This window comes from Oryza sativa, chromosome 10, assembly GCF_034140825.1.
Source record: "Oryza sativa Japonica Group chromosome 10, ASM3414082v1".
Classification (NCBI taxonomy): Eukaryota; Viridiplantae; Streptophyta; class Magnoliopsida; order Poales; family Poaceae; genus Oryza; species Oryza sativa.
In genome coordinates, this window is record NC_089044.1 from 23,155,322 (window position 1) to 23,180,817 (window position 25,496).

At 43.3% G+C, this 25,496-nt stretch overlaps 6 protein-coding genes and 1 long non-coding RNA gene across 11 annotated transcripts; 4 read left to right on the top strand and 3 right to left on the bottom strand.

Annotated features, from left to right (window-relative positions):
- The first annotated feature begins 1,222 nt into the window (after window positions 1-1,222).
- On the top strand, window positions 1,223-3,437 carry LOC4349428 (uncharacterized protein At5g43822). The gene is made up of 6 exons (XM_015757692.3): window positions 1,223-1,503; window positions 1,974-2,092; window positions 2,200-2,376; window positions 2,683-2,730; window positions 2,890-2,954; window positions 3,052-3,437. The coding sequence occupies exons 1-6, from the start codon at window positions 1,372-1,374 to the stop codon at window positions 3,093-3,095; spliced, it is 585 nt and encodes a 194-aa protein (XP_015613178.1). The 5' UTR covers window positions 1,223-1,371; the 3' UTR covers window positions 3,096-3,437.
- A 459-nt stretch (window positions 3,438-3,896) lies between these two features.
- Window positions 3,897-5,846, top strand: LOC107279121 (pentatricopeptide repeat-containing protein At2g21090-like). Its single transcript, XM_015758254.1, has 2 exons — window positions 3,897-5,241; window positions 5,815-5,846. Exons 1-2 carry the CDS (start codon window positions 3,897-3,899, stop codon window positions 5,844-5,846), a joined length of 1,377 nt encoding a protein of 458 aa, XP_015613740.1.
- Window positions 5,847-5,854: 8 nt separating this feature from the next.
- On the bottom strand, window positions 5,855-9,581 carry LOC4349429 (fluoride export protein 1). 4 transcript variants are annotated; one of them, XM_066305018.1, is made up of 7 exons: window positions 9,449-9,581; window positions 7,717-8,238; window positions 7,556-7,633; window positions 7,351-7,449; window positions 7,041-7,233; window positions 6,493-6,926; window positions 5,855-6,378 (listed from the first exon to the last, which is right to left on the bottom strand). In XM_066305018.1, the coding sequence occupies exons 2-7, from the start codon at window positions 8,191-8,193 to the stop codon at window positions 6,163-6,165; spliced, it is 1,497 nt and encodes a 498-aa protein (XP_066161115.1). In that variant the 5' UTR covers window positions 8,194-8,238; window positions 9,449-9,581; the 3' UTR covers window positions 5,855-6,162. The 4 variants fall into 4 exon arrangements, with proteins under 4 accessions (XP_066161115.1, XP_015614090.1, XP_015614089.1 ...); XM_015758604.3 differs by having other exon boundaries at window positions 7,717-8,241; XM_015758603.3 differs by having other exon boundaries at window positions 9,440-9,581.
- Window positions 9,582-9,786: 205 nt separating this feature from the next.
- Window positions 9,787-14,292, top strand: LOC136353791 (uncharacterized). Its single transcript, XR_010737224.1, has 5 exons — window positions 9,787-9,982; window positions 10,562-11,875; window positions 12,531-13,086; window positions 13,346-13,600; window positions 13,838-14,292. It is a non-coding gene; the product is annotated as an uncharacterized lncRNA (long non-coding RNA).
- On the bottom strand, window positions 10,363-14,082 carry LOC4349430 (chlorophyllide a oxygenase, chloroplastic-like). The gene is made up of 9 exons (XM_015758605.2): window positions 13,981-14,082; window positions 13,334-13,579; window positions 12,867-12,971; window positions 12,513-12,791; window positions 12,282-12,429; window positions 11,684-11,868; window positions 11,457-11,569; window positions 11,075-11,369; window positions 10,363-10,924 (listed from the first exon to the last, which is right to left on the bottom strand). The coding sequence occupies exons 1-9, from the start codon at window positions 14,053-14,055 to the stop codon at window positions 10,742-10,744; spliced, it is 1,629 nt and encodes a 542-aa protein (XP_015614091.1). The 5' UTR covers window positions 14,056-14,082; the 3' UTR covers window positions 10,363-10,741.
- Window positions 14,293-15,022: 730 nt separating the features above from the next.
- Window positions 15,023-19,686, top strand: LOC4349432 (SH2 domain-containing protein A). Of its 2 annotated transcripts, none has more exons than NM_001404412.1 (12): window positions 15,023-15,267; window positions 15,448-15,639; window positions 16,087-16,287; window positions 16,362-16,451; window positions 16,696-16,770; window positions 16,866-17,033; window positions 17,542-17,859; window positions 17,948-18,231; window positions 18,320-18,482; window positions 18,598-18,944; window positions 19,021-19,086; window positions 19,168-19,686. In NM_001404412.1, exons 1-12 carry the CDS (start codon window positions 15,100-15,102, stop codon window positions 19,199-19,201), a joined length of 2,106 nt encoding a protein of 701 aa, NP_001391341.1. In that variant the 5' UTR covers window positions 15,023-15,099; the 3' UTR covers window positions 19,202-19,686. The 2 variants fall into 2 exon arrangements, with proteins under 2 accessions (NP_001391341.1, NP_001391342.1); NM_001404413.1 differs by having other exon boundaries at window positions 17,542-17,796.
- On the bottom strand, window positions 19,654-23,400 carry LOC4349433 (chlorophyllide a oxygenase, chloroplastic-like). Its single transcript, NM_001404411.1, has 9 exons — window positions 23,160-23,400; window positions 22,378-22,620; window positions 22,099-22,203; window positions 21,739-22,017; window positions 21,496-21,643; window positions 21,171-21,355; window positions 20,946-21,058; window positions 20,531-20,825; window positions 19,654-20,378 (listed from the first exon to the last, which is right to left on the bottom strand). The coding sequence occupies exons 1-9, from the start codon at window positions 23,232-23,234 to the stop codon at window positions 20,196-20,198; spliced, it is 1,626 nt and encodes a 541-aa protein (NP_001391340.1). The 5' UTR covers window positions 23,235-23,400; the 3' UTR covers window positions 19,654-20,195.
- Window positions 23,401-25,496: the final 2,096 nt, after the last annotated feature.

The following is a 25,496-nucleotide window of genomic DNA, read 5'->3' on the forward strand; positions in this document are numbered from 1 at the left end:
GCAGTGATCCTACCATGTGCTCATAACTATATATATCCTGAATTACCGATGATGCATCATGCATATGCTTGGTGAATAATCTTGAGCTTTTTTGAGCATTACACCTTCCCCTGTGATGTTGATATCGACGGATCGATGTAGTGTAGCAGGATGGCCGATGCTGTTGAAACAAAAGCCCAACGACTAGATTAAACTACTCCCTCCTCCATTTTAGGTTATAAAACGTTTTTGACTTTAGTTAAAGCCAAACTATTTTAAATTTGATCAAGTTTATAGAAAAAAATAGTAACATTTTCAACTCAAGACAAATTTATTATGAAAATATATTCAATTATTGATTTGATGAAACTAATTTAGTATTATAAATACTACTATATTTGTCTATAAACTTAGTCAAACTTAAAACAGTTTGACTTTGATCAAAATCAAAACGTCTTATAACCTGAAACGGAGGAAGTAGCTCTCTAGGAGTAGCTCACATGCAATTCCAATGAATTCGCCGGCGACGGCGAAGAGAAGACGATGACGGGAATGGAATGGAGAGGTTCCCTCGGTCGTTTAGCATCTGGCTTGGTTCTCCTTGCAGGCCAAGCGGGTTCGGAGTTTAGTTCTCCGAACACCCCGTTTTCTCAATTTCTTCATTTTTTTTCAAGTCAATAAGGACAGAACCATAATGAGAAATTGCAAATGGCTTCAAATTCAAAGTTTCTACATAAAATTTCTCTCTATCTCTCTCTCTCTTACCGTCATGCTGTCTCAACAGTATATTCAAATAATTACAAACCATCTCTGCGTCGAAGCATCTGAAATGAAATCTGCAAAGTCACCTGGTATACGCTGAAAACCAGACTGAAATTTTTTCCTCACGCACCTACTCCCTCCATCTCAAAAAAAAAAGTGAATCTAGTACTGGATGCGACATATTTTAGTACAATAAATCTGGACAACTAGAATATATCACATCTAGTGGTTGGTTTTTTATGGGATGGAAGGAGTATTTGTTTGGGCTTGAACAAGATAGTGACGTACGTGCGGCCCATACCCCAATTCTCCCTACTACTTTGGGCTGAAACGGGACAACAACTATGGAGCCCATATTTATTTCGCTCATTTCTACGTACGTGCGGCCCATAATAGTTCGGGCCGGAAAGGGCTTGCGAGGGAATAAGGCCCATTAATGCGTGGGTTGATTCTAATACCCGCCGCCGCCGCCGTCTTCTCCGGCGAGCAGGAGACCCCTCCCGCCGTTCGGAGCTCGGACGCTTTCTCGCCGCTGCTCACCTTCCGTTCCCTCCCCTTCCACGCGCCGCCGCCGCCGATTCTTTGCTCCGTTTGGCGGCCGCTGGGCCGTACGGGAGGGGGTGGGACTGGATGGAGTCGTCGGTGCGGAGGGTGCAGCAGCGGGTGAGGAAGGCGCGGGAGGAGATGGATCGGTGGGACGACCTCAACTCCCGCCTCCTCTCTCAGTTCGCAAACGCTGCCGCCATCGTTGCTCGTCTCCCGGTATCCTCTTCCTCTCTTCTCTGCAAAAAAAGATATATCCCCTTTTGGTGGTTTGGAGTACAGTTTTACTGTGGTTGTAGAGAAACAACACTACTCGGTGTGGCAGCAATTCTTTTCTTTTTCTTTATTTTGACACGGCAGCAATTCTTTTGTTGACAAAGAAATTTAATGGACATGTAACAAGCATTTAGTTTTGTGGTAGCATCATGCATTGGGGGGCAGATTTCACTAATGTAATGAAATTACAGATTCAGTTAGTTTTCCCCCTCGGATAACTGCAGCAAGTTCAGGGCTTTCAGCTAGTGCTGACAGGACCACTTCTAGTATTTTCCACCTGCAAGTTTTTTCAAGCTAGATGGTCGGTTGCTCATGAAAAACATATCAATTGATAATTTGGTAGACACACTGTAATTCTAGTGAGCAGTAAATGCATTGTGATATTAGCTGCGTGACAAATCATATGTTAAAAGGTGCTGGAAGAGGTTAAGAACTATGGTGTCCTACGATGTGTCCCTAACATCAGAGAGAATCTTTTGGGTAAGCAAATGGAGAGTTTGGAGATCATCTTCGTCTCTATGAGGGAGACAGTGTAAGTGGCTTTGCTGCTGTTGCAATCCCTTTTAGTTTCGGTGTGACACTAGAAGCAGACGGAGAAAAAAAAATTGATCTGACGTTGCTGCTGTTGCTATTGTTCAGGGAGGAATTCAATAGCATTGCCAGATCTTTACATAAGGCTTTGCGGGATACTAATCAAATGGTGAGAGGTGGGTCTGCACTCAGTGCAAAACAGATGCAGTTACAAGTGGGAATTTTGCCAACTATAGCAGACTGCTTGGATGGGCTACGGACTTTATGTGAAATGCACCAGGCCGAGTAATGACCTAAAGAAGACCCCCCCCCCCCCCCCTTTTTTTTTGCTGTTGTGAAGCTCATTGTACTGAACCTCATCCATTATAGTTGAATCAAAATTAAACCAACCTTATGGCCGTCTTACATATATGCAACACCCCAAGCACTGTTTTCCATTTCACCAATACTGACTTCAGTTGCAGCACTTAGTTTGCTATCATCATATATTAAGATGCTCTTTATTCTGACGCTGCACATATTACTTTTTTTTTCTGTACTGAAGCCACTCCGTGTTGCGGTCCTCTGAATTGCCTAAATTCCATTTGACAGGTATGCACTAAAATCATCAGTCATCTCTTCGCTGACATGGACGAGCAGGTAAAAGTTCAACTATTTGTTTCACCAAACATCTATATTCCTATCTGTGTGCTCTGTATGGAGTTCTGTATCTGCTTTTAGTTTATCCCTGAATTATCAATTCAGACATGTTTGTCAGTCTTCACTAACTTGAATGCCCATGGTGCTCTTTCTTTGCAGTTCCAGTGACATTGCCGCGATGCGTCAACTCTTAGTAGACCAGCCAAACATACCAAAAGATGAAGGTAAGGAATGAAAGAAGAGAGAACTAAAGTTGTCAATTAAGGTTTCTAGCTATCCAATTTATGAGGCTGACAGTTACATTCCAATCTTGTTTTGCAGTGCAAGCTATTTTTGACATTATATTCGCAGATGAAATCTGTTGATGTACTTGCACGATTGCTATTGGAAGCACTATGCCCTGGAGTCCTGGACATGTTGACATCATTATGTTTTGATGTACTTGCATGCCCAGATGGCCAGATGAACCAAAGATGCTGATGCACTGTAACAAAGCTGGAATTGCTGTGTCTGGCTGCCAGCAAGAGAGTAGGATGTAGGAGTAGCTTTCTAACATACACTAAAATATCTTCCCTTTTTTTATCCCCAAATTTTCCTAGTTCTATGTTAACAGTCATGTCCTGGAGACTAAAATTTATCTTTGACTGAATGCACATTTTCATGTCCTGGAGACTATAATTTATCTTTGACTGGGTGTGTTTAGTTCATGCTAAAATTGAAAGTTTGATTGAAATTGGAACGATGTGACAGAAAAGTTGAAAGTTTATGTGTGTAGAAAAGTTTTGATGTGATGGAAAAGTTGGAAGTTTGAAGAAAAAAGTTGGGAACTAAACCAGGCCTGAATGCACATTTTATGTCATGAATCTGTTTCTTGTGTGAAAGACAAATCAGACACATATGAGCTTCTACGTCTGTCTCAAAATATAGCAACTAGTATCGGATAGAAACTTAGGTAAATTTCATTTCTGTGCATGGTGGTTGCATATGAAATGATCCTATGCTTCAGGTTCTCATGATCTTGGTTGACCTGCAGAGTCCATTAGAGCCGTTCATTTTTATTTTGTTTTTGAATTGGACGGCCCACGTTGACTGGCGGCGACCACATGCAAGAGTATTTTGTCTGAGTCCGCCGCCTCCGCCCACAGATTACTTCCCTTCCCCGCCCGATGTCCCTCCCCGTCGGCTCGCCGCCGCCGCCGCCGACATCGCCGCCGTACACCGGCATCCTCGCCGCCCTCCACCGCAGCATCGCAGGAGGCCACGCGGCCGCCGCGGTGGCCCTCCTCCCGGAGCTCTCCCGCGCCGGCCTGCGCCCGCCCTTCCCGCTCCTCTCCTCGCTCGCCCGCCTCCTCCTGCTCCGCCGCGCCACGGCGCCGTGCTTCCCCTCCCTCGCCGGCCGCCTCCTCCTCTACGTCCGCCTCGCCGGCCTCAAGAGGCTCGTGCCTTGCTCCACCCAGCTCGCCAACCACCTCCTGTCGCTCAACTTCCTCCTCCGCCGCCCGCGCGATGCGCGCCGCCTGTTCGCCAGAATGCCCCTCCCCGACGTCTGCTCCTACAACGCCATGCTCGCGGGGTACGCCCGCCTCGCGCTCGCGGCCCCCGCGGCCGAGGTGTTCGCCGCCATGCCACACCGCGACCTCCTCTCCTATAATGCTACTCTGCTCGCGCTCGCCGGCGGTGGTGAGATGCAGAAAGCCGTGGCGCTCTACTCCGAGCTCCGCGGCACGTCGACTTCACTTGGGTACAGTGATCAAACCTTCTTGGCACTCCTTGTAGGCTGTGAGAAGCTTGTGGACAGGGAGCTTGCCAGGCAGCTCCATGGACATCTGATTCTTCATGGGTTCTTGTCAGATATCAGGATTGCCAGCTCCCTCGTTGATGTGTACACCAAATGCGTATGCATTGCAGATGCAGAGGATCTGTTTAATGAGATGCCTGTGAAAAGTGAGCGAATGTGGACGACACTAGTTTGCGGCTATGCAGAGGATGGCCAGCTGAGCACTGCCCGTCGGTTGTTCGATCAAATGCCAAAGAAGAATATCCTCTCATGGAATTCTCTCATGGAGGGATATGTTCGCCATGGGCAGGAAGCAGAAGCACTGAGCATATTTCAGCATTTGATCAAAGAGGGTGTCCACCCAGATCAGATCACCTTTAGTAGTTGTTTCCGTGCTTGTGCAGCTGTGTGCGCACTGAAATGTGGGCAGCAGATCCATGGAAGGTTGCTAAGAACTGGTTTTTATCCAAATGTCATGATTTTGAGCTCACTCATTGACATGTACTCAAGATGTGGCTATTTGGCTGATGCTAGACAGGTGTTCAGTCTAGCAGTTCAGGAAAAGAAGGATACATTGTTGTGGAATGCGCTACTGGGTGCTCTATGTCATCATGGGCATGGGCAGGAGGTGATAGGATCATTTGTTCAGATGATTCGAGAGAGATGGAAGCCTGATGCGAATACATTCTTGACAGTTTTGAAGGCTTGCTGCCATTGCAACCTTGTTGAAGAAGGTATAGGATTTTTTGAGTTGATGACTGAGAGATATAGGATTGTTCCAGGGGAAGATCACTATGTTTGCTTGGTTGATTTGTTTTCCCGCTCATCTTCGCATGATAAAATGGTTGAATTGATCAAAAGTTCGCCACTTCTTTTTCGCAAGCAAATTTGGGAGATACTAGCTGGGAATTGCATAATACATGGGAACTCAGAGTTGTTGAAGCAGATTGAGGAGCACATGGCTGAATTAGCGAGTTAAATGAGTGATTACATTTGAGAGGTTATTTCACTCGTTGAAGAATGCTGAAGCAGACAACGACTTGTGATAAGAACTTAAGCATGATGAAGCTGATTATTCTTTTGCACAGGAGCCATTCGTTTGTGAAAGCGGATTTAGGACTTAGGACAGTGACAAGTGCATTCCCTGCATGAGTTCGTGGTAGCAGTTCGTGGTAGCAGTTGGCCAAAGAGGCTAGTGGACATTGGATTTATGTTTGGTGTGGTACAGTTGAATGATGAGGAATATTGTCGAGTGAATAATGCCCAACATTTCGAACTAACGATGTGCTTTTGCAATTATTCTGAAGCTAACAATGTGCTGTCACATGGCGTCCAATGAACACAGGATTATAGGAAAATAGACATTGTTTTTGCACTTCAAAATTTTGTTTGTACAATATTCTTCATGCTACAACTGTATGTATTCCCAACTCTCCAATTCCAGAAATGCTGTATACATACTCACTTTACAACAAGAAAAATGCATTCTTTTGCTATGGTGCAGTACTAAATTCCGTCGTGGCAGTTGAAATGAAATTCCCGCGTTCCAAGCTTTTCTTTGCAAGCTTGTTTCTAGATTGTATTATCTAAGCTACTTGGATTAGCAAATTGCTAAACCATCAAAGGTTCCAATTCTGCAACTGGTGACGATGCTATCAGTAATGCTCTACCCACACCGGCACTGAGTATATCAGAGTTCCTAGCACAAATGAGAGAACGAAGGTGGCTGCAGCATATACAAATGCCCTTGCAATCTGACCACTTCTTCTCATGGTGTAAACTTCAGCAGCAAAAGTTGATACTGTGCTCAAGCAACCGAGGAAACCGAGCTGTATGCCATTAAGAACAGTAGTCAATCGTCTTGTATTTTCCTATATGAAAAAAAAAGGAGACGAATTAGACAGATAAGATGATTCAAGGACCAGTAAAATGAACTGCAGGACAGAGAACTGTATGAGATGTGAAAAGAAGATGTTTCATCATACCGCTTTAGCCGTGACAGCAAGAGCTGCCATGATTGCTGCTGCAAGAACATTGGCTGCAAGTGTTCCAACGGGAAGCCATTTGAGGTGTCTCCGCTTGCCGATTCCAATTCCTCCGCCATTTAGCCTCGCCAAGTACCAGCGAAGCCAAACACCGGGAGGTGCTACCGAGCAACCCAGCCACAGAACCGCGCCATGGCCAAGGCTATGCACCTTCACTATGGCCAGCACAATGCTCAGGATCCATATCAAAGACATCAGAATCACCATAACTCCAAGAAGCGCATAATGTTTGGTCCTGGTGTCCACCCTCCAGTCCTCCCAGCCGCATTTGCTTCCTATTGAATTCTTCTCTATGATGCATTTCAGGATCCATCCTCGCAGTCGCTCACCAGTTTCCGCACCCACCGTGATGGACTCATTGACGATAAACATTCCTGGGTAAGTTAAGAGTGTTGCGAGCCATCAAAATGAAATCTTTCTTTTTTCTTTTGTTGGATAATAATTAGTTTAGGGACAATAACAATTCATAGAAAATGAAGATGATGTACCTAGTACTATGCCAGCTACAGCATATACCCAGTGGCCTTTGGAAGATAGGCCAACCATTTTCTGGTTCCACCCACTGAAGGTGGTAAGGCTTCCCATGTAGCCTGTCGTGATTCCGACAATGAGATGATCAGATATGTGACGTATATCAGCCTTGAAGATGATCCCAAACCAGCCCATCAGGAAAGATCCTAGCTGGCGTTTGCCAATTAGTCATTAGAATGAGTTAGTCTGGTTCAAATTCCATGTGGTTGCACTATAAGAAATGATTTCTTGCATTAATAACATTTGAGCCGGTAGAATAGCAGATACCATGTTAGATGGAAGGTCAAGGTACAGTGGGCTTTGGTCTGAGGTGAGTGCCAGGCAGCTAGGGCCAAACAGTTTTTGGAGCCCATACCTTGTAAATACCTAATTTCATCACAAACTCATCAAGGGAATGATACATCTGGAGCACTCGCGCAGATTATTCAATAGTTATTACAAAACAACTAAACACAAGGTGTCTGAGTGTTACCCCAAGAAATCCAAATACGGCTAAATGGATCAGGTAAGAAGCATAATCTTGCATCCATGAAAGCTTATATGGTTCAACCTGCAGGCACACAGAGGTGTGTTCATGTCAGCAACAATAACATAATGTATACCTTCGAATTATGCATAACATAATGTATTTACCTTGATAGATGAACTGGCTGGGCCGTTAACATTAGTATCTTTTGGCTTCATCGCAGATACGGGTGCCACCACACTTGTGCCTTGAGAGCTTCTGCCATGAATCCGCATTGATGTATCATCTGGGAGAGGAACAGCCTGATGATCCTCCACATTATTCTCTTCCTCTTCGTCAACGTCGTTTTCAAATGCTAGCCCTCGGTCACCACTGTCAATGACCTGAGCAAGAACTGAGCCATCTACATCACCTAGCAACTGGTCTGCTGATTGAAGCGAATGCCTCATCGAGCTCAGTATCGAGTCCCCCATCTCACGGGAGAGGCTGATGGATCCCCTTGAACCCTGCCTGCTGCTTCTCCTACTGAGGATTGAGGCAGACCTAGCACCTAAAGAATGACCTGCAGAATCCATGGACACACTTCTTGCATAATCTACGCGATTCCTCTCTGAGGTGTTGCTCCTAGCTGATGAACTTTCCATTCTGTTGCCCGCTCGTCTTCCCAGCTAAAACGAGTGGTGAAAGCTCTGCTGCAAATGCAAGCTTTTCACATCAGTCAATCTGGATCTTAAAAAATCTCCCTTTATTTGAAAATCACATGCCTTATAAATATAGGGAGCACAGAAACCAGACAATGAGTAGGACAAGAGATAAGATTTGGGGCATATTTTTATGCTGCAGCTGGACAAATCACATCTAAGTTCTATATAAGGCTATGTGATAACCTTGTTAGGCTGTGTTTAGTTCACGCCAAAATTGGAAGTTTGGTTGAAATTGAAATGATGTGACGGAAAAGTTAGAAGTTTATGTGTGTAGAAAAATTTTGATGTGATGGAAAAGTTGAAAGTTTGAAGAAAAAGTTTGGAACTAAACTCGGCCTTAAAAACCCCACAAACTAGAAATTTCTCCCAGCAGTCATCCTAGGCTCCTAGCTCAACAAGTGCATATATCTATGGTCCACAGGATAAAACAGTATTTAATAAAGCAACAGTACTAAACTCTGCCCAAACATCAAAAAAAAGGGAACACCTCAGAAAATTGAATAATTGCATACTAGTTGTTGCAGTTTTCTATGCCCAATTTTCTATCCTGAAAGTGAAAGGTACAGAAAACTTTCTCTGGCATCCACACAAAACCTGTACCGGTGGGAAGAAAAACAGAATACGATTCAACAGCTAACCAGCCGAATCAAAACTGAAAAGATTGAGCTGGTGTAAGAAACAAACAGATACATGAACAAACATGCAGTTCGTCCCCAATCGATAGAAAAAATAGAAAGAAGAGAAAAGGAAAGTAACATCTTTCTCCGGAACTGTGACAGACAGCAACGCTGAAATCAGGAGAAACAGGTGGCGTGTGCTAATTAGGCCGCTACTCAATAGAAAAGAAAGAAAAAACTAGAAATGAAAGAAAAGGAAGCTGTGAAAGGTGCTGCCCTTTTGACATCTCGAAAGCAATTGTTAATTAACTACTCCTCGTAAACTAATTAGTAATCAATCCCATGTGTCTCTCGCTGGAAAAAGGTTGTCAAGTCAAGAAAGGTGGGAGATCAATCAGCAGGACCCCACGGCATCAACCAACCAAACCCATGAAACCTTTCGTTGACCAGCTTGGATCGAAGCACGCACGCCCTCATACCGGCGTTCATCCTCCTATTCGCGACAAGAGAGCTAGGTGGAATCTGAACAAAGAACACGTATGGAAATGGATGTGCAGTAGGAACCAAACCTCTCGTACCAAAGCCGACGCAGGTAGCTCACGCGGCGGCGGCGGCGGCGATGGCGATGGCGGCCGTCTCCGCCGTGGGCCTGGTGCGTCACCGCGGGCGGAGCAGCAAGGCAGGCGTCTCCCTCCTCTCCTCTCCTCTTCCGCAGCCATCGCCATGGGGGTCACTCTTATGTCCTCCGATCGCCATGGATGGGCAGCTCGATCTCTCCTTGATGGGTTGGGCCGGGCCCAATCAGATAAAAAGTCCCAAGCCCATTTGTTGGGCCGCACGTAATCCAAATCCCGTTATGGGCCTAACGAGAATGGGCCTCACGTGATTGAAATCCAGTTACAGCCCAACCAACAGGGGAAGAAGGACAAAACCCTCGATCGCCGCCTCCGGCGATGGCGGCGGCGGCGCCGGGATATGCGGCGGCGGAGGCGACAGATACTGCGAGCTCAATGATGTGAGGATCGAGTTGGACCTGAGGGAGGAGGTCAGACTCTGCTTCTGGCTACTCCTCTCCAGCTCCGCGAGGCCTTCCTCTGCCATCCCTTCATCAGGTCAGATCCCTCTTTTAAGTATTTACAGTTATTGGTGATTGTAACAAGGTTTGGATGCACATTTCGGGTTGGTTGATTGGCACCAACTGCAGCATTTCCCCCCTATTTTTGGAGATATTGAGTTGTTAATAGTAGTGGACTAGTGGTTTGCACCTGTTCAGGTTTCCTGTGTAGGTTTGTCTATTGTAAGCTTTGAAGGATTGCAATGTGATTCGATTCATTTCTATCACGACTTACGTTTATGCAAATTATAAATATAATTATTTCTTTTCACATAATCGATTTGTCTTAGGATAGGAGAAAACAATGATAATGATGTGCTTTACGTTTACCTAGAAGATAACTTTTATATTACCTAGAAGAAAACTTTTACGGAGTACTATTTATCTAGGAGAGTACTAGCAATCTTGCTAGCACTATTTTTTTTATTGAGATGACATGGATTCCACATTTCCACGTGCACACTGATTAGTACACTTGAAATTACACACATGGATTCCATATGCACGCTCACTAGTACACTTAAAATTACACATAACAATTGTCGCCTATCAGTCTATCAACCCTTCCTTCCATTAGCTTTCCTCTCCAGAAGCTCAGGCGGATGAACCACGCAGGGATGAACGCAGCACGCCTAAACAAACTGCGCATATACATATTCTGACTAAGTGACTATAGTTCTGGCCATAGTCATCTTCATCTCGCCAAGAAATGCGACAAGAGTTGAAAGAGGCTACTGTCAGTGCAGCATTGCAGCTACTATGATCCACTCTCACTTTGGTTATTGAATGGCAACCTGTTTGCTCCCCTCTCAATGGCGTCTCTCCATAACCGATACCGGATACCAAGCTTGTCATATGACACTGGCCAGTTCCATACGTTCGCGCCATTTATCATCCGCTCTTGCTGCCCAAGCACAAGCCGTAGGTCCTCATTCAAGACCTGCAGAAGATCATACAAGATTACCATTGATGTCTTATAGACGACGGTGTGAAACAGCGGAAAAAACTTTACTGTAGTAAGTTGCAAGCTAACATGAGATGACATGGAGATCAGTGACTACCAAGTTGCTCTGAAAATTTTGAGACTTGCCTTCTCACCAAAATGTGACCATAGTATGTGCATGAAAGGGATGTGCTTGAGCCAGGGAGCAAAGTTGAGGGACATCTGGTACAGCATCCTGGTTTTATTCCTGGAGGAGGGCAAGCAGATATGGAGTTGGTGGAGATGTGTGGAACATTGCTTGATGCTCTTTCCCTCTAGTTTTCCAGGCTTTGAGATGCCAGTGGTTGACAAGACCATGCATGGCGGTCGAAACTCCATGTCGATGGGGTAAGGATCCCAGTACCCTTGGAGCCCAGATGCAGGTGTCAAGAACTTCACCAAGCTGACAAAGATGAATATAGCATCAGCATGATGATTTGTGAAAAATTTTCAATGGCCAGTTGTCCTTAGTTGATATGTATGTAAATACCTTGGAACACTCCAACCCTTGGCAAAGGTGGACGTATGAGCAAAAGGAGCATGAGCAATATCTAATAGATTGTCCAGCAGAAGTCCATGCTCCACCGGTAGCTCCATCACCATCTGTTGATGATGAAGATAAATTCCATTACTTTACAGTCCAGTAAAAAAAACTTGAAAAACACAGGACACTTTCACCATGGAAGATTGCTGCAGTATGACATGATTTCGTTTTACCTCTGCATGAATTGTAAATCCTGAAGGGGGCTGCAGAGAAGGGATAGTCGACTCCGGTGTGCCATCACCAGGCCAGATCCAAACCATGCCTTCTTGCTCAAAGCATGGCAATGACCGGATGCGCACATTGAGCAACTTCGTGGCTGGCATTTTCTCACATTTTCCATCAGTTGAATACTCCCACCCTGAAGGGTATGAAAAGGAAATCAGAAATATTACTTGCACTACCACTTTATTGGGAACATTATGATCATGGGAAGACTTTAAAAAAAGAGTAATTCTTTGTTACAAATCCTCAAATATTCCAGTATTTTGGTTCTGAATCATTTTTCATGTACCTTCAAGATTGCAATTTATGTCAGTTCCGAGCCTTTAGAAGAACCATTTTATTGTGTGTTTTACATAAATATTATAAATTATCAGTGTCATCACACAATGTATGTACATTGTGGAGTGCAACAAGCTTGTGTTTCTAAAAAGGAAGAAAGCTTTTTTTTTTCATATAGCCATAGTGCTAGCTGATGCTTTGAAAATCAGATTGTAAAAACAGCAGAAGCGTGCCAAAATGAAATTTCATATAAAGTTTCTTTTTTCTTACCATGGAAAGGGCATTGGATTCTACCCTCACTAACTGAGCCAAGATGAAGAGGGCAGGCTCTGTGAGCACATGTGTTCTGAACACATCCAGGTCTCCCATCCTTTCCTCGGAAAATTACCCACTGCTCCTCAAAACAATCTATTGGTACCTGAGAACACACAGACCACATCAAAACATATCATTAACTGGTACTCCGGACATTGTAAATGCCTGAATCATTCATTGCGTTACCATTGTATCATCTTTCAGGTCACCGGAGAAGACAACTGGGTACCAGAAGTTTTTCAGATTGGGATTGTATGGCTGCACTGGACCAGACACGTCCAGACTCGGACGCAGAGTTTTCTTGTTCACAAAACGGGACGCTGATGACGTTCTTGAAGCAAGAGAAACATAGTTGTCTATAGATGCACTAGAGCCTCCGTCTTGCAACAGTCTGTCATTCACCAGGTTATCCGCTTGTGCTAACTTATCAAGTGCAGATGATGCTCTAGTTTCTGATAAATGAACCTGGATCAGACAAATAAAACATCAGAATCCAGATGAGATTGAAGGGTTATCATTTGACTCCTGCAAGTGCAATACCTGATTGTGAGCTTTGGCCAATTCTTCCTGCAACTCTGCAAGCTCTTTCCTCAAGGTTCCATTTGACTTGAACTCTATTGCTAAAGATTTGAGAACCTCTACCACCTGCATTAATGTTAACAATTCGTGGAAGAATCTGTGTCAGTCGTCCACAACTTCAACCTCGAGCACTATTCAGCATTCAGTCAAAAACTGAAATTCATGACCAGTAAAATCCAGGGTATGCAAATTGAGGGCCTGTTCACTTTGATGACATTTTCAACCTTACCAAATTTTGGTAAAGTTGCCAGAAAAGTGGCTACATTTAGTTTGTTGCCAAATTTTGGTAACTATATAGGAAATCCTGCCAAAATTTTGGTAATGACAAAATTTGGTAAGGTTTTTTTTGGCATCAAAGTGAACAGGCCCTGAGACCTTTCATCTGAAACTTTCTGCATGGCCAATATTTCATATATACTATTTCATACCTTGTTGTGCAGAACCATGATGGTGAGGAGGTCCTGCCGCGCCCTCCAATCGCAGTACTGGATGCCGAATCGGACCACCTCAAGGGCCTGGTTAACATCCAAGAAGTTGCCTTTTGCAATGGGAGCCATTGGCCCGGGGTTATCGACATGGAACAAGGCCCCCCTCATGTTGTTCTTGGCATGTTGAGCTTCATCATCACCGAGCACTGCATACACCTTGATTCTTCCATATCGACGACCAATGCCCTGCATGGTTTCACATAGGAGGTAACCTCATCAAACGAAATTTGTTTTATTGCAGTGCAGACAGCTGCATTACTGTAGGGATTATCTGGTACTCCCTCCGTTTCACAATTCTAGCATTTCCCACATTCATATTTCACAAGTCTAGATTCATTAACATCAATATGAATGTGGGAAATGCTAGAATGATTTACATTGTGAAACGGAGGAAATAGCTTAGTAAACAACATACTGATATTAGATTGATGTGCACATGTGCAGAAATAGAGATGAACTGCAAAGAAAAAGAACAACAACTGAAACTCCAAGCAAGAAAGGAATGAGAAGTTTCTCCCATGGCCAAAGAACCATAAACTGATTCAAAGATAGCCGAAGAATCCAAAAAAGAAACAAAAAGAGATCACCATTGTGAAGCAACAGCTGAAGGAGGAGGAAGGCTTGACGAGCAGGTGCGGCAGCAAAGACACAGTGGTTTCCATGGAGCAGTAGCAGTAGCAAACTAGCAATGCCCGTACGATTATAAAAAGCGAGGGCTTTAGTCACGGGCCAAACCTGGGTTGGGCTGATAATGGGCCATGTGCCACCTAGTGCGTCTGCGTGGGCCACGCAATGCTCCACGTAGCTTGGGGCCTAATCTGTACAGCCGCTGCCGCTACAGTGTATCGCACGTGGGCAAAAAGCAGTGTCTATATATGGCATCATCCGGCTTGTGAGTACGTGCTAGTATTCCAAATCGGGGAACCGTGCTGCAGCATATCTGGGCCCAGGTACAGACACGTGGCGCGTGCTCCTCACCACACGCTGATCCTTATCCTCTCCTGTCGTCTCTGCTCTGCCCTGCTCCGAGATGAGCGCATCTGGTGAGCTTTTGGAGTGTATCTTTTGGCCACCACAATTTCGCCATGAGAGTTGCTGCCAACGCCATGGATTCGCATTGTTGTACTCGTGTATCTATCATCTGCTATAAAAGTTTTAAATTTGAAGTTTTTACAATGGTTGATTCATACACACATGCTCAATGACGGACACAGGATTAAAAACAAGATGGGACAGATGGGACTAAAAACAAGATGGGACGAAGATACTCGTTCCTGCGTTCCATAAGAACAAGTGCATGCCCCACGTCGTAAGATAGAAGAAAGACATTAGACACATGCTCCTAGTTTGAACCTGAAGAAGAACACGGATGGACGCGATGTAGGAAAGTCGGCGGCACGGCAGCTCGCGCCGCCACCGCCTCTCCGCCGTGGGCCTCGTCGTGTCACCGGCCGCGGATCGACTGGGCCGTCCAGGCCTCATCTCATCTGTACCGGGCTGCCTATGCCTGGAGACGAAAGGCCCATCTCCAATCCAACGGCCCAAGATCATGTCCAGTCCAGTCCACTCCCACCCACTCCTCTCCTCGCCCACCGAACAAAACCGTTAACTGACGGACGCATCGGAGGAGGAGGAGAGGGGAAAGGGAAAGCGGCACAAAACCCTCGCCACCTCCGACCTCCCGGAGCGCGGCCGCCCGCCCGCCGATGGCGGCGCCGCCGGGACGCGGCGGAGCCGACGGGTACTGCGACCTCCCTGACGTGAGGCTCGAGTTGGACCCGGGTAAGGTCAGAGGCGGCGGAGGTGGGTTTACCGTCTGCTTCTGGCTCTACCTCTCCAGCTCCGCGAGGCCTTCCTCTGTCATCCTCCATCAGGTCGGATTCCTTTCTCTCTCTCTCTCTCTCTCTCTCTTTATTTTACGTCTCCTGATGATTTCAACAAGGTATGGAAACCCATTTCGGGTTTTTTGGTTGATTTTAGGGATCGATTTCTTTTCTTTTTTTTTCATTTCGCGTGGGTGGGTGTTTTACTGATTGGATTTTTCGTCTGTGCAGGTAGCGGAAGGAGGTGGCGACAAGGTGCCATTTCTTGCATTGGGTGAAGGGAATAAACTGATTCTCTTCCCATTGCTGGGGTTTCACAGGGAAGCCCCTACTCCTGATAGTTCTTACCCATGGACTGACATAACCAATCTAACTGAAGTTAATGAGTGTCCCCTTGACAATTGGTTCCATGTCGGGTGTGAGGTATGCTCCAAATTCTCAACTATATCGATGGTACCATGTGCATTTTATCCATCTGCAATATCCTTTGCTCTGGTTGCCCAGATGAAAGTATGTAAAAATTATGCATCTGATACTTTCCCACGCTTGCAAAATGCGCACCCCTCCTGTATGTAAAAATTATGCATCTGATACTTTCCCACGCTTGCAAAATGCGCACCCCTCCTGCATTAAAAAGGAAATGCTTTCCCGCGCCTTTATTTCTTTTACACCTGTTCTTTTTCAGTTAGAGGTGGTATCTTCCGCATGTGTGAACACTTTGTTTCCTTCAGTTTCCAATTGCAGCCTTGCCTCTCTCTCTCTCTCTCTCTCTCTCTCGTTGAGAGCAATTTTTTTTCGCCATGTATATTAAGAGTAAGAAAGATTGTTGAGAGCAATTGAGTTGTTAATACTTTCTTGCACCTTTTTCAGGTTACCGAAAACATTATGCGTCTTCATATTGATGGCGACCTAGTTGCTGAAACTCATCTTCATTCGCTGTACAACGAACCAGACTATCAGGATGATGCAAACCAAATTAACTTACTAGGAAGCGAGGACAAGCTCGAAGGATATGTATATAACATGGAGTTGTCATGTATGCTAGGAAACATACAACAACAATTTGCAAAGGTGATGCAGCTTAGGATATCACGTTTTTCTCAGTGGATGTGCATTCTTTGTAATATTTTCTCATTGAATTGCAGAACCCACCATTTAAATTATCTATTGACTACTCATGCTCTGATGGAATCGAAGAGGGTGATGATGGTATTTGGAATATTGTGGGTGGGAAGGTAAACCAGATTCTGTTCTGTCAGGAAAAACAAAACATATGCTTATTTTAAATATTTTATGCTGAGCAAGAACACTCTCTGCTAACCAATATAAAAATAATTTGCAAATTATAGCCTGAGCAATTGCAGTTAAGTTGAAGTTGGAAAACACTACTAAATTATATTTGGTTACTCTATGTTAAGAAGATATGCTAATTATAAGTAATCATGAGCCACAATCCTTATGTGAGATCAATCGGTGCAGGCCTCTTGCCGGAGGAACTTCATTTTGGAAGTTATACTAGTAGATGCATTTGGTGAAGCAGCAAAGGATAGAGAGGTTTTCTGTTTTTCTTTTATTCAATTTTGTTATATTCAAGGGGCACCCTTCTGTATTTGTTTGCATATTATTCTTTATATTTATGCATCTTCCAGATCGTTGCTTCACTCGTCTATGCTGACAATGGAGCGTTAGTTGAAAAATCAAGAGATGATTCAGAACCTCCTTTGCTAATTAGTTGTGATGGAATTGAATACCCAGCTGTAAGCAGGCCTCTACCAATTATTCGTGGGCGTGCACTATTTAAACTCAAGATTTCTCAGGTGGGCTTTCGGAGATGCTATTATTTTGTCACATGTATTACCTACTTCAATCTGCATAGACAAAACACATACCATTATTTTCAGCTATCTGCATTCCCAAAATTTGTGGTATACATTAAACATCTTCCATGTTTAGGTGGTGAAACTTGGAAGCAGATTTTATAGTTTTAAATGGAGCTCTGCAGCAGCACTATAGAGTAGTAGAGTAGAGTCTGTAGCTACACATTTCAGCTATTGTGGCATGTATGTGGCATGCCTACTTGTGTCACTGAAGCAGGCTGGCAATTCGCCTGTACAAAGACAAATTCTTTACTACAGCTTGTCTCCATACCTTGTTTCAGCCTTTCAGGTAGTCCATTTTATGACTTCCAGTACAGCTGCACAATGGAGTGCGATCTAAAATACCATGTGTATCTCAAATTCTCTATATTTACAGCTCTTATATTTTTAAGTTATGGTCCTTCTTGGTTCATCTTTTTCAAATAAGATAACCGTCTGTTTGTTGCAGCTATCTTCTAAATGCGACAATAAGCTCTTCCGTATTTTTTTCTCTACACTTGGCATGAAAAGATATACTTTTTTGGAGGCGTATTCCAAACCTATTCGTTGTATATCTCGAAACCGCACCAGCCGCCCATTGGGTTCTGCAAAGCGGATAGGCTCTGCATCAATGGATGATATTAAATCAATCAATAATTGTGAAGGGTTTGGTCACAGTGGAAAAGCAAATGGTCGGTTGCAGACACACGACCCAAGTTCAGTGGTATGTTTCCATCCATCCAAGTTTTCCAAGATAGAAGATGATGTACAGAAAACATCATCACAGGTAATCAATAGGCTAGACTGTGTGCCTGTTAAGTTTTGCTTAATCTGTGACTTATTGATCATACCTTTTTTTTGTGTTGTATTGACAGAATAAACATGCAAAAAAGATGGTGCTAGACAAAGGAGCACAGGATGTCATGGTGTCTGATTCTACAGCATCAGATTACGACAGCATGGATGCAGGAAGTTCTTGGAGTTTATCAGATGGAGATGATGTTGAATCCTTTTCGGACGCTGAGATTTTCAGATATTGTTTAGATGGTACACATGAGCGGTCAAAGTTTCTCAGAGCTGCAGCTCCTTCTGTTAACGAAGATGACTTGATAAAACTTGCAAATCAGGTCTCTTTGTATAGTGGATGCACCCATCACAGGTAACTGACAGATTTTGGATTTTTTTTTTTTAAGGATTCACTATCTCCTTCTATTAACTTCTATATGCGATTCTTCTGTCTATTCAAGAAACCAAATATTAATATCAAAGCAACTGCTCCAAGAGGGTGCTGACATTTGGAGTATAATCTCAAAGAACAATGAACGTGCTCTTTGGTCATCTGCAGTTCCTGAAATGAAAGCAAAATTTTTGGAAATAGTCCATCCTTCCAACAGGGGTTTGTCGGAGCAGGTAAAACTGTTTTACTTGAACATAAGAGTGTTAAATCTTACCTAAAGCTCTAAGGTGCACTTTTGAAAATAGCACAAATCAAGATATTTAATTTCATGCAATATATTTTTTTCAGGATTTTGAGGTTTTAAGAGGAATTGCTGGTTGTGGTGATGACATTGGAAGAGACGAGTTTGATAAGCTATGGTCCTGGTTATACCCAGTTGCCATTGCTTTGTCAAAAGACAAAATAAACAGGCTATGGGATTTCACAGCACATAGATGGATAGAGGGATTGATTACATTACAGGAAACTGAGAATGCGCTAAGAAGTTCCAGGGACCGGCTTATGAAGCCAGGAACATTTGTCCTTAGATTTCCTACTACCCGAAGCTGGCCACATCCAGATGCCGGTAGCCTGGTTGTTACCTATGTTGGCTCCGATAACTCAATTCATCATAGACTTTTGTCTCTTGATGTCAGGTGCGCTCCCATTGCATTCTCATCATGTATAAACCGCAAAGTTACCTAATGCTGTTCTTGTTTTTCCTGGGCACAGTGATGCTAAGTCTGGCAACCTAGAAGATTTGTTGCTGAAGGAGCCTGAATTGTCCCAGCTAGGAAGGCAAGCACACCGTATTTTATTCTAACCTCGCAGAATAGTTAACACTGCTGTAATTCTCATTCCAACTCAATTTGATTGCAGGGTTGATCGCCTGCCATCCTCTATGCAGAGCTAAGAAAAGAAATGGATTGTGGTCTCATATATGAGAGCCAACACCAGCAACTCGAAGGTCACTACTAACCAGAACTCTGAATACAACAACCAGTTGCATGTTGGTGAACCTTTTTAGGCTGTAGCCATGTACAGTTTGTATGTAAATCTAGCGCTTTAGGGGAATAGATGATAGATAATATAGGCTAGCAGTGAACATGTAGCCATGTACATTATAGTTGTATTGGGTCTGGTGCCTTTGCTGGGGTTTTGCCTCTCTCACCAGTCTCATCCGAAATTTTAGTTCAAATTCTAGGCCCACATATGTGAATGGACCTGAATTGTGGCTCATCCAACCAAGGCATGTAGTGGGAGCCCATCAAAGCAAAGGAAGCTCCGGGGATTTTGTAGCGAATTATCAAAATTCAAAGGCCGCATCATGATGTATTGCTGCAAAATAATCCAAACAGATTGCCATGTCTCAACTTATCAAGAGACCTTACTGTTCTGAATTAGCAAACCATACACAGAATCTGCCAAATAGATAAGCAGAATGAGAATGGAATGTGACGTTTAGACTCAAGCCATGTCTCTCTGATTAACGTGCTACATGTTCTTCATGGCTCAATAATCAATAGTATGATCATATATATGCATCATAGCGTGACATGCGATCGACTTTTACATGGGTAAAAGGGGAGGAAAAAAAAAAGAAGAAAAACAAATCAACCTCAGATTACAATTGCATCCCGTGATGCTGTCGCTAGTGTACACTTAAAATTACACAGAATGACGTCGCCTATCATTCTCTCCTTCCATTAGCCTTTCCTCTCCAGAACCCAATTCAATCTGCAACGAAGCTCAGGGAGATGGTGAACCAACCATGCAGGGACGCACGCCTAAACAAACTGTGCATATACATCCACTGACTAGTTCTGGCCATCATCATCTTCATCTTCATCTTCATCTCGCCAAGAAATACGACAAGAATTGAAAAGAGGCTATTGGCAATGCAGCTACTATGATCCACTCTCACTTTGGTTACTGAATGGCAACCTGTCTACTCCCCTCTCAATGGCGTCTCTCCACAACCGATACCGGATACCAAGCTTGTCATATGATACTGGCCAGTTCCAGACATTTGCGCCATTGATCATCCGTTCTTGCTGCCCGAGCACGAGTCGAAGATCCTCATTCAAGACCTGCAGAAAGATCATACAAGATTATTATAGATGTTGTATAGAGGACAGTATGCAAAACAAAGGTAACCGCATACTATAGTCAGGTGCAAACTGTAATGACATGAGATGGACAACAGTTTAGTATGAAGTTGCTCTGAATTTTTCGGACTCACCTTCTCAGCAAAATGTGACCATAGTATATGCATGAAAGGGACATGCTTGATCCATGGAGCGAAGTCGAGAGACATCCGGTAGAGCAGCCTGGTTTTATTCCTAGAGGAGGGCAAACAGATATGGAGCTGGTGGAGATGCGTCGAACATTGCTTGGTGCTCTTCCCCTCTAGTTTTCCAGGCTTTGAGATGCCAATGGTTGACAACACCATGCATGGTGGTCGAAATTCCATGTCGATCGGGTATGGATCCCAGTATCCTTGAAGCCCAGATGAAGGTGTCAAGAACTTCACCAAGCTGGGAAATGAACATAGCATCAGCATGATGATTTCTGAAGACATTTCCACATGGCTATCCATTTTCTAAAAAAAAAAAAAAGAATTCCACATGGCTGTGAAAATATATGTATGTAAATACCTTGGAACACTCCAACCCTTGGCAAAGGTGGATGTATGAGTAAAAGGAGCATGAGCAAGATCTAATAGATTGTCCAGAAGAAGTCCATGCTCCACTGGTAGCTCCATCACTATCTGTTGATGATCAAGAACAATTCCATTACTTTTCAGTCCAGTAAAAATCTTGAAATGCACAGGACAGTTCCACATAGTATGGTTGCTGCAGCATGACATGATCTCCTTTTACCTCTGCGTGAATTGTAAATCCTGAAGGAGGCAGCAGAGAAGGGATAGTCGACTTCGGTGGGTCATTGCCAGGCCATATCCAAACCATTCCTTCTTGCTCAAAGCATGGTAATGACCGGATGCGCACGTTGAGCATCTTTGTGGATGGCATTTTCTCACATTTTCCATCAGTTGAATACTCCCAACCTGAAGGTTATGAAAACAAAAAAAAACTGAAATACTACTTTCGCAACTTCTCTCTGTTGGCAAATTTTCATCTGAAGACTTCAGAAATAAATGCGGAAGCATGCAGAAATGAAAGTTCATGTAAAGCTGTCTTTTCTTACCATGGTAAGGGCATTGGATTCTGCCCTCATTAACTGAGCCAAGATGAAGAGGGCAAGCTCTGTGAGCACATGTGTTCATAACACATCCAGGTCTCCCATCCTTTCCTCGGAAAATTACCCACTGCTCCTCAAAACAATCTATTGGCACCTGAGAATGCGCAAACCACATCAAATAAACATAAGTTTCTGCAACTGCTAACTCTGACCTCGTAAAAAAATGCCTGAATCGCACGTTGTTTTTACCATTGTATCGTCTTTTAGGTCACTGGAGAAAGCAACTGGGTACCAGAAGTTCTTCAGACTGGGATTGTATGGCTGCACTGGACCAGACACGTTCAGACTCCGGCGAGGAGGTTTCTTGTTTACAACACGGGACGCTGATGACGTGCTTGGAGCAAGGGAAGTGCACTCGGCTGTAGATGCGCTAGAGCCTCCATCTTGCAACAGTCTGTCGTTGACAAGGGTCTCCATTTGTGCCAACTTATCAAGGGCAGATGATACTCTAGTTTCCGACAGATGAACCTGGATTAGACATGTAAAACATCAGAATCCATATAATATTGAAGTTTTTCATTTGGCTCCTGTCTCCTGAAAGTACAATACCTGATTGTGAGCTTTTGCCAATTCTTCCTGTAATTCTGCAAGCTCTTTCCTCAAGGTTCCAATTGACTTGAACTCCCTTGCTAAAGGATTAAGAACCTCTACCACCTGCATTTCAATGTTCAAAAATTCATTTAAGTTAACCTATGTCAGTCATCCGAAACTTCAACCTCAAGCATTATTCAGTATGCAGTCCAATTTTGAATCCCATGATCTGTAAAATTCAGACTATGAAAGCTTTGACCTCTTCTCTGAACTTGTGACTTGTCCAATGCTTCCTACCTTGTTGTGAAGAACCATGATGGTGAGGAGGTCCTGCCGCGCCCTCCAATCGCAATACTGGATATCGAACCGGACCACCTCAAGAGCTTGGTTGACATCCAAGAACTTGCCTTTTGCAATTGGAACCCTTGGCCCCGGGTCATCGACATGGAACAAGGCCTCCCATGCGTTGTTCTTTGCATAGTCAGCTCCATCATCACCGAGCACCGCATACACCTTGATTCCTCCATATCTACCAACACCCTGTGTAGTTTCAATCAGCAAGGTCACCATCAATTTTCATCAACCTCACATGCACTCTATTTTAGCAGACAAACTAGTATCAAAGAGATTAGCAAAATCTAGTTAAATCAGTGTCAGAGATAAGCCTGTGGTTACTGGGGGAAAGCTGCACGCATTTGCTGGAAGAAAGAGATTGAATTGCATTCAGATTTGCAAAGAAAAATTGGCAACTAGGCTGTCCTTGATCAAGATTTGTTTTTTTGCTTACTTCAATACAACAGGTTTTAAGATATGGGGTCTGAAGAATCACAGAACCTTGAAACCATTGTCTGAACAAAAACATCAACCATCACAAAGAATCCAATCAGAAGAACAAAAATGGTAACTCCATTGCACTGCTCAAACTCAAACACTCAGTTTTTCATCAAGAATGGCCACCTGAACCCAAAAACCAAACAAGAAACATGGTTCCTCCCATCGCCAGATACCCCAAAACAAATTCAAGAATCGCCAAACAACAACAACAAAAACAGATTCAAGGAACAACAAGAAGAACTCACCTTTCTGGAGCAACACCTGAAGGAAGGCTTGATGAGCAAGTGCGGCAGCAAAGACAGCGATGCCACAGTGGTCATGGATGCTACGATCGAACAGTGCGACCCAAAAACAAAAATAAAAACGCACAAATACTCCCCATATTTTTCCTCAACCGAGGGTGGTTTTGTCTAATTTTTTTTTCTTTCTCCGCGAAAAGATATTTCGAAATCTCTAATCCGGAGAACGCAATCTGGGCCACGCGACGTGGCGCGCCACTCGCCGCGCGCCCCTTATCTCTCGACCCCGTCGCGACGCCCTGAACCCTTATCTGCTCGCGGCGCACCACGTGGCACGCAGGAACGCATCTCAGCCGTTGATCCCTCCTCCGTCCACCTCCGCGCCGTCCGATCCACGTCCCGTGGCTGCGTCGCCGGTTACAGTAATTTGTTTTGAAACGAATATTTGCGATCTCGGCTGAATTTTCTGTCCAAATTTGACCGGTTTGATGTGTTTTGCAAGTTTCGTTTACGAAAGTTTAGTGAATACAAATACTTGCGGGGTCTACGTAGATTGTTACGGTGACACGTGGCATGCTAATGGTGCTCGCTTAAGTAAGATCGTATAAATACGTGCGTATTATTAAAGGAAGGCGAAAAAAATAATAATTTTCGCGGGCGAGGTGGCCCTGTCGATAAGAGGCGGGGAGCTGCCCGCGATCTCCACGAGCCTTCCACGTGCTGCCACGTGGGATCGCTTCGAAGGCTCAAGCTCTGACGTGGCAGCCTCGAGAACCAAGCGTTTCAACTCTTGTACTTGTATGCAATGCGGTCCACGTCCAATGTGTACTTGCACGGAATATTTTTCAGATCGGTCCTCCAACCTGGTAATATTACGTTTGGCGGTACTCCCTCCGTTTTAAAATGTAAGTCATTCGCATTTCCCACATTCATATTAATGTTAATGAATCTAGACATATATATATATATATTTAGATTCATTAACATTAATATGAATATGAAAAATACTAAAATGACTTACATTGTGAAACGGATGAAGTAGAATTTTTCGGCACTTGCTGCTGTCCGCTACAAGAATTTCGGTAGCTTCAAAGCTATAGGTATGTTGAATATGGTACAACTGAACAAATGTCTTTGATTTAACTCTATGTTTACTTACATGCAAGATATTCCCTCTGCTCTCGACCCAAAACGAAATGGCTATAAATAAAATCTAGACATGACCAGTACTCGTTCATAACTATAGTTACAAATTGCTTTTTTTAACGAGGGAATGGACGATACTTCCTCATTTTATAACCCGCTTTGACTTTATTCATGTCAAACTTGTCCAGTCTAATTAAATTTATAGAAAATATAGCAATATTTTTAATATAAAATACATACTATACTATAAAAATATATTAAATGTTAATTATAATAAAATTATTTTTTAAAACACAATACAAACGCGTGTGGATATAAGATGTGCACACTCATCCTAGCACCACCAGAAGGCCGAGCTAGCATAACTTAATATTGATGAAGTCACCACAGGTGCCGTTTAAATGTGGGTGGGCTGATTCCAATGCAAGGAAACCTAACCAGTTGAGCTACGTCACTTCACTAATGAAACTAATTTGGTTTTAGAAATGTTATTAATTTTTCCATAAATTTAATCAAACTTAAGTTTATTGTAAGTTATTTTAATGCAGAAAGTTTGATTATGAAAAAAATTAAAGTGACTTATAATATGAAATAAATGTAGTAGTTTATTGTAAGTCATTTAACAAAGTTTGAGAAAAAACATAGAAACATATTGAACACGAACTTAGCTTAGTCAAGTCTTCGTTAAACATATTTTTACACAGTATATTTGTTTTGGTTAAAGATGATCGAGTAGATATTTCACAACTTTTTAGTGGTGATGGATAATTTGGTTTATAATTTATCGTAATATAAAATTTTATATTATATCAACTCATATAGCCGACATGCAGATGAGACAGGGCAAGACTACAAGTGGCGAGGCATCTCTTGCCATTTTCTGGGTTCCTCACCGTTCAACACGATCTACTTTCTTCATACGCAGTACTCTCTCCATATACATTTAATAAACATATTTCTAAATCTGAAAAATTTATTTTTAATAGTTATATTTCAATACAACCATCTATTATCTTAATGACTTTCTCGGATTTAATGCGTGACTTTTCATTCTTCCACACAAGATTGGCTACATGGGCATCGAGTAATGTAAATATTAATAAATCGCTTGTTTACGAGGAATAACTAGTAGTATGTTAAATGGATGATAAGTATAATTACTTAGAGCAAGTTTAATAATATAGCCTACTACTAGCT

Excerpts from the sequence above, each read along its gene's own strand:
- LOC4349430 (XM_015758605.2), bottom strand. The coding sequence starts at position 14,055 with ATGGAAACCACTGTGTCTTTGCTGCCGCACCTGCTCGTCAAGCCTTCC. Across the intron at positions 13,580-13,980 it reads TCAGCTGTTGCTTCACAATG|GGCATTGGTCGTCGATATGG; the intron begins GTGATCTCTTTT and ends GAAACCATGCAG. Across the intron at positions 11,570-11,683 it reads GATTTACAATTCATGCAGAG|ATGGTGATGGAGCTACCGGT; the intron begins GTAAAACGAAAT and ends CATCATCAACAG.
- LOC4349433 (NM_001404411.1), bottom strand. The coding sequence starts at position 23,234 with ATGACCACTGTGGCATCGCTGTCTTTGCTGCCGCACTTGCTCATCAAG. Across the intron at positions 22,018-22,098 it reads TGGCAAAAGCTCACAATCAG|GTTCATCTGTCGGAAACTAG; the intron begins GTATTGTACTTT and ends TGTCTAATCCAG. Across the intron at positions 20,826-20,945 it reads AAGGGTTGGAGTGTTCCAAG|CTTGGTGAAGTTCTTGACAC; the intron begins GTATTTACATAC and ends TTCATTTCCCAG.
- LOC107279121 (XM_015758254.1), top strand. The coding sequence starts at position 3,897 with ATGTCCCTCCCCGTCGGCTCGCCGCCGCCGCCGCCGACATCGCCGCCG. Across the intron at positions 5,242-5,814 it reads TTGCAACCTTGTTGAAGAAG|CTAACAATGTGCTGTCACAT; the intron begins GTATAGGATTTT and ends ATTATTCTGAAG.
- LOC4349432 (NM_001404412.1), top strand. The coding sequence starts at position 15,100 with ATGGCGGCGCCGCCGGGACGCGGCGGAGCCGACGGGTACTGCGACCTC. Across the intron at positions 15,268-15,447 it reads CCTCTGTCATCCTCCATCAG|GTAGCGGAAGGAGGTGGCGA; the intron begins GTCGGATTCCTT and ends TCGTCTGTGCAG. Across the intron at positions 18,945-19,020 it reads CTTTTGTCTCTTGATGTCAG|TGATGCTAAGTCTGGCAACC; the intron begins GTGCGCTCCCAT and ends TCCTGGGCACAG.
- LOC4349429 (XM_066305018.1), bottom strand. The coding sequence starts at position 8,193 with ATGGAAAGTTCATCAGCTAGGAGCAACACCTCAGAGAGGAATCGCGTA. Across the intron at positions 7,234-7,350 it reads TTGACCTTCCATCTAACATG|CTAGGATCTTTCCTGATGGG; the intron begins GTATCTGCTATT and ends GGCAAACGCCAG. Across the intron at positions 6,379-6,492 it reads TTGCTGTCACGGCTAAAGCG|GAAAATACAAGACGATTGAC; the intron begins GTATGATGAAAC and ends TTTTTCATATAG.
- LOC4349428 (XM_015757692.3), top strand. The coding sequence starts at position 1,372 with ATGGAGTCGTCGGTGCGGAGGGTGCAGCAGCGGGTGAGGAAGGCGCGG. Across the intron at positions 2,731-2,889 it reads TCGCTGACATGGACGAGCAG|TTCCAGTGACATTGCCGCGA; the intron begins GTAAAAGTTCAA and ends CTTTCTTTGCAG. Across the intron at positions 2,955-3,051 it reads AAACATACCAAAAGATGAAG|TGCAAGCTATTTTTGACATT; the intron begins GTAAGGAATGAA and ends CTTGTTTTGCAG.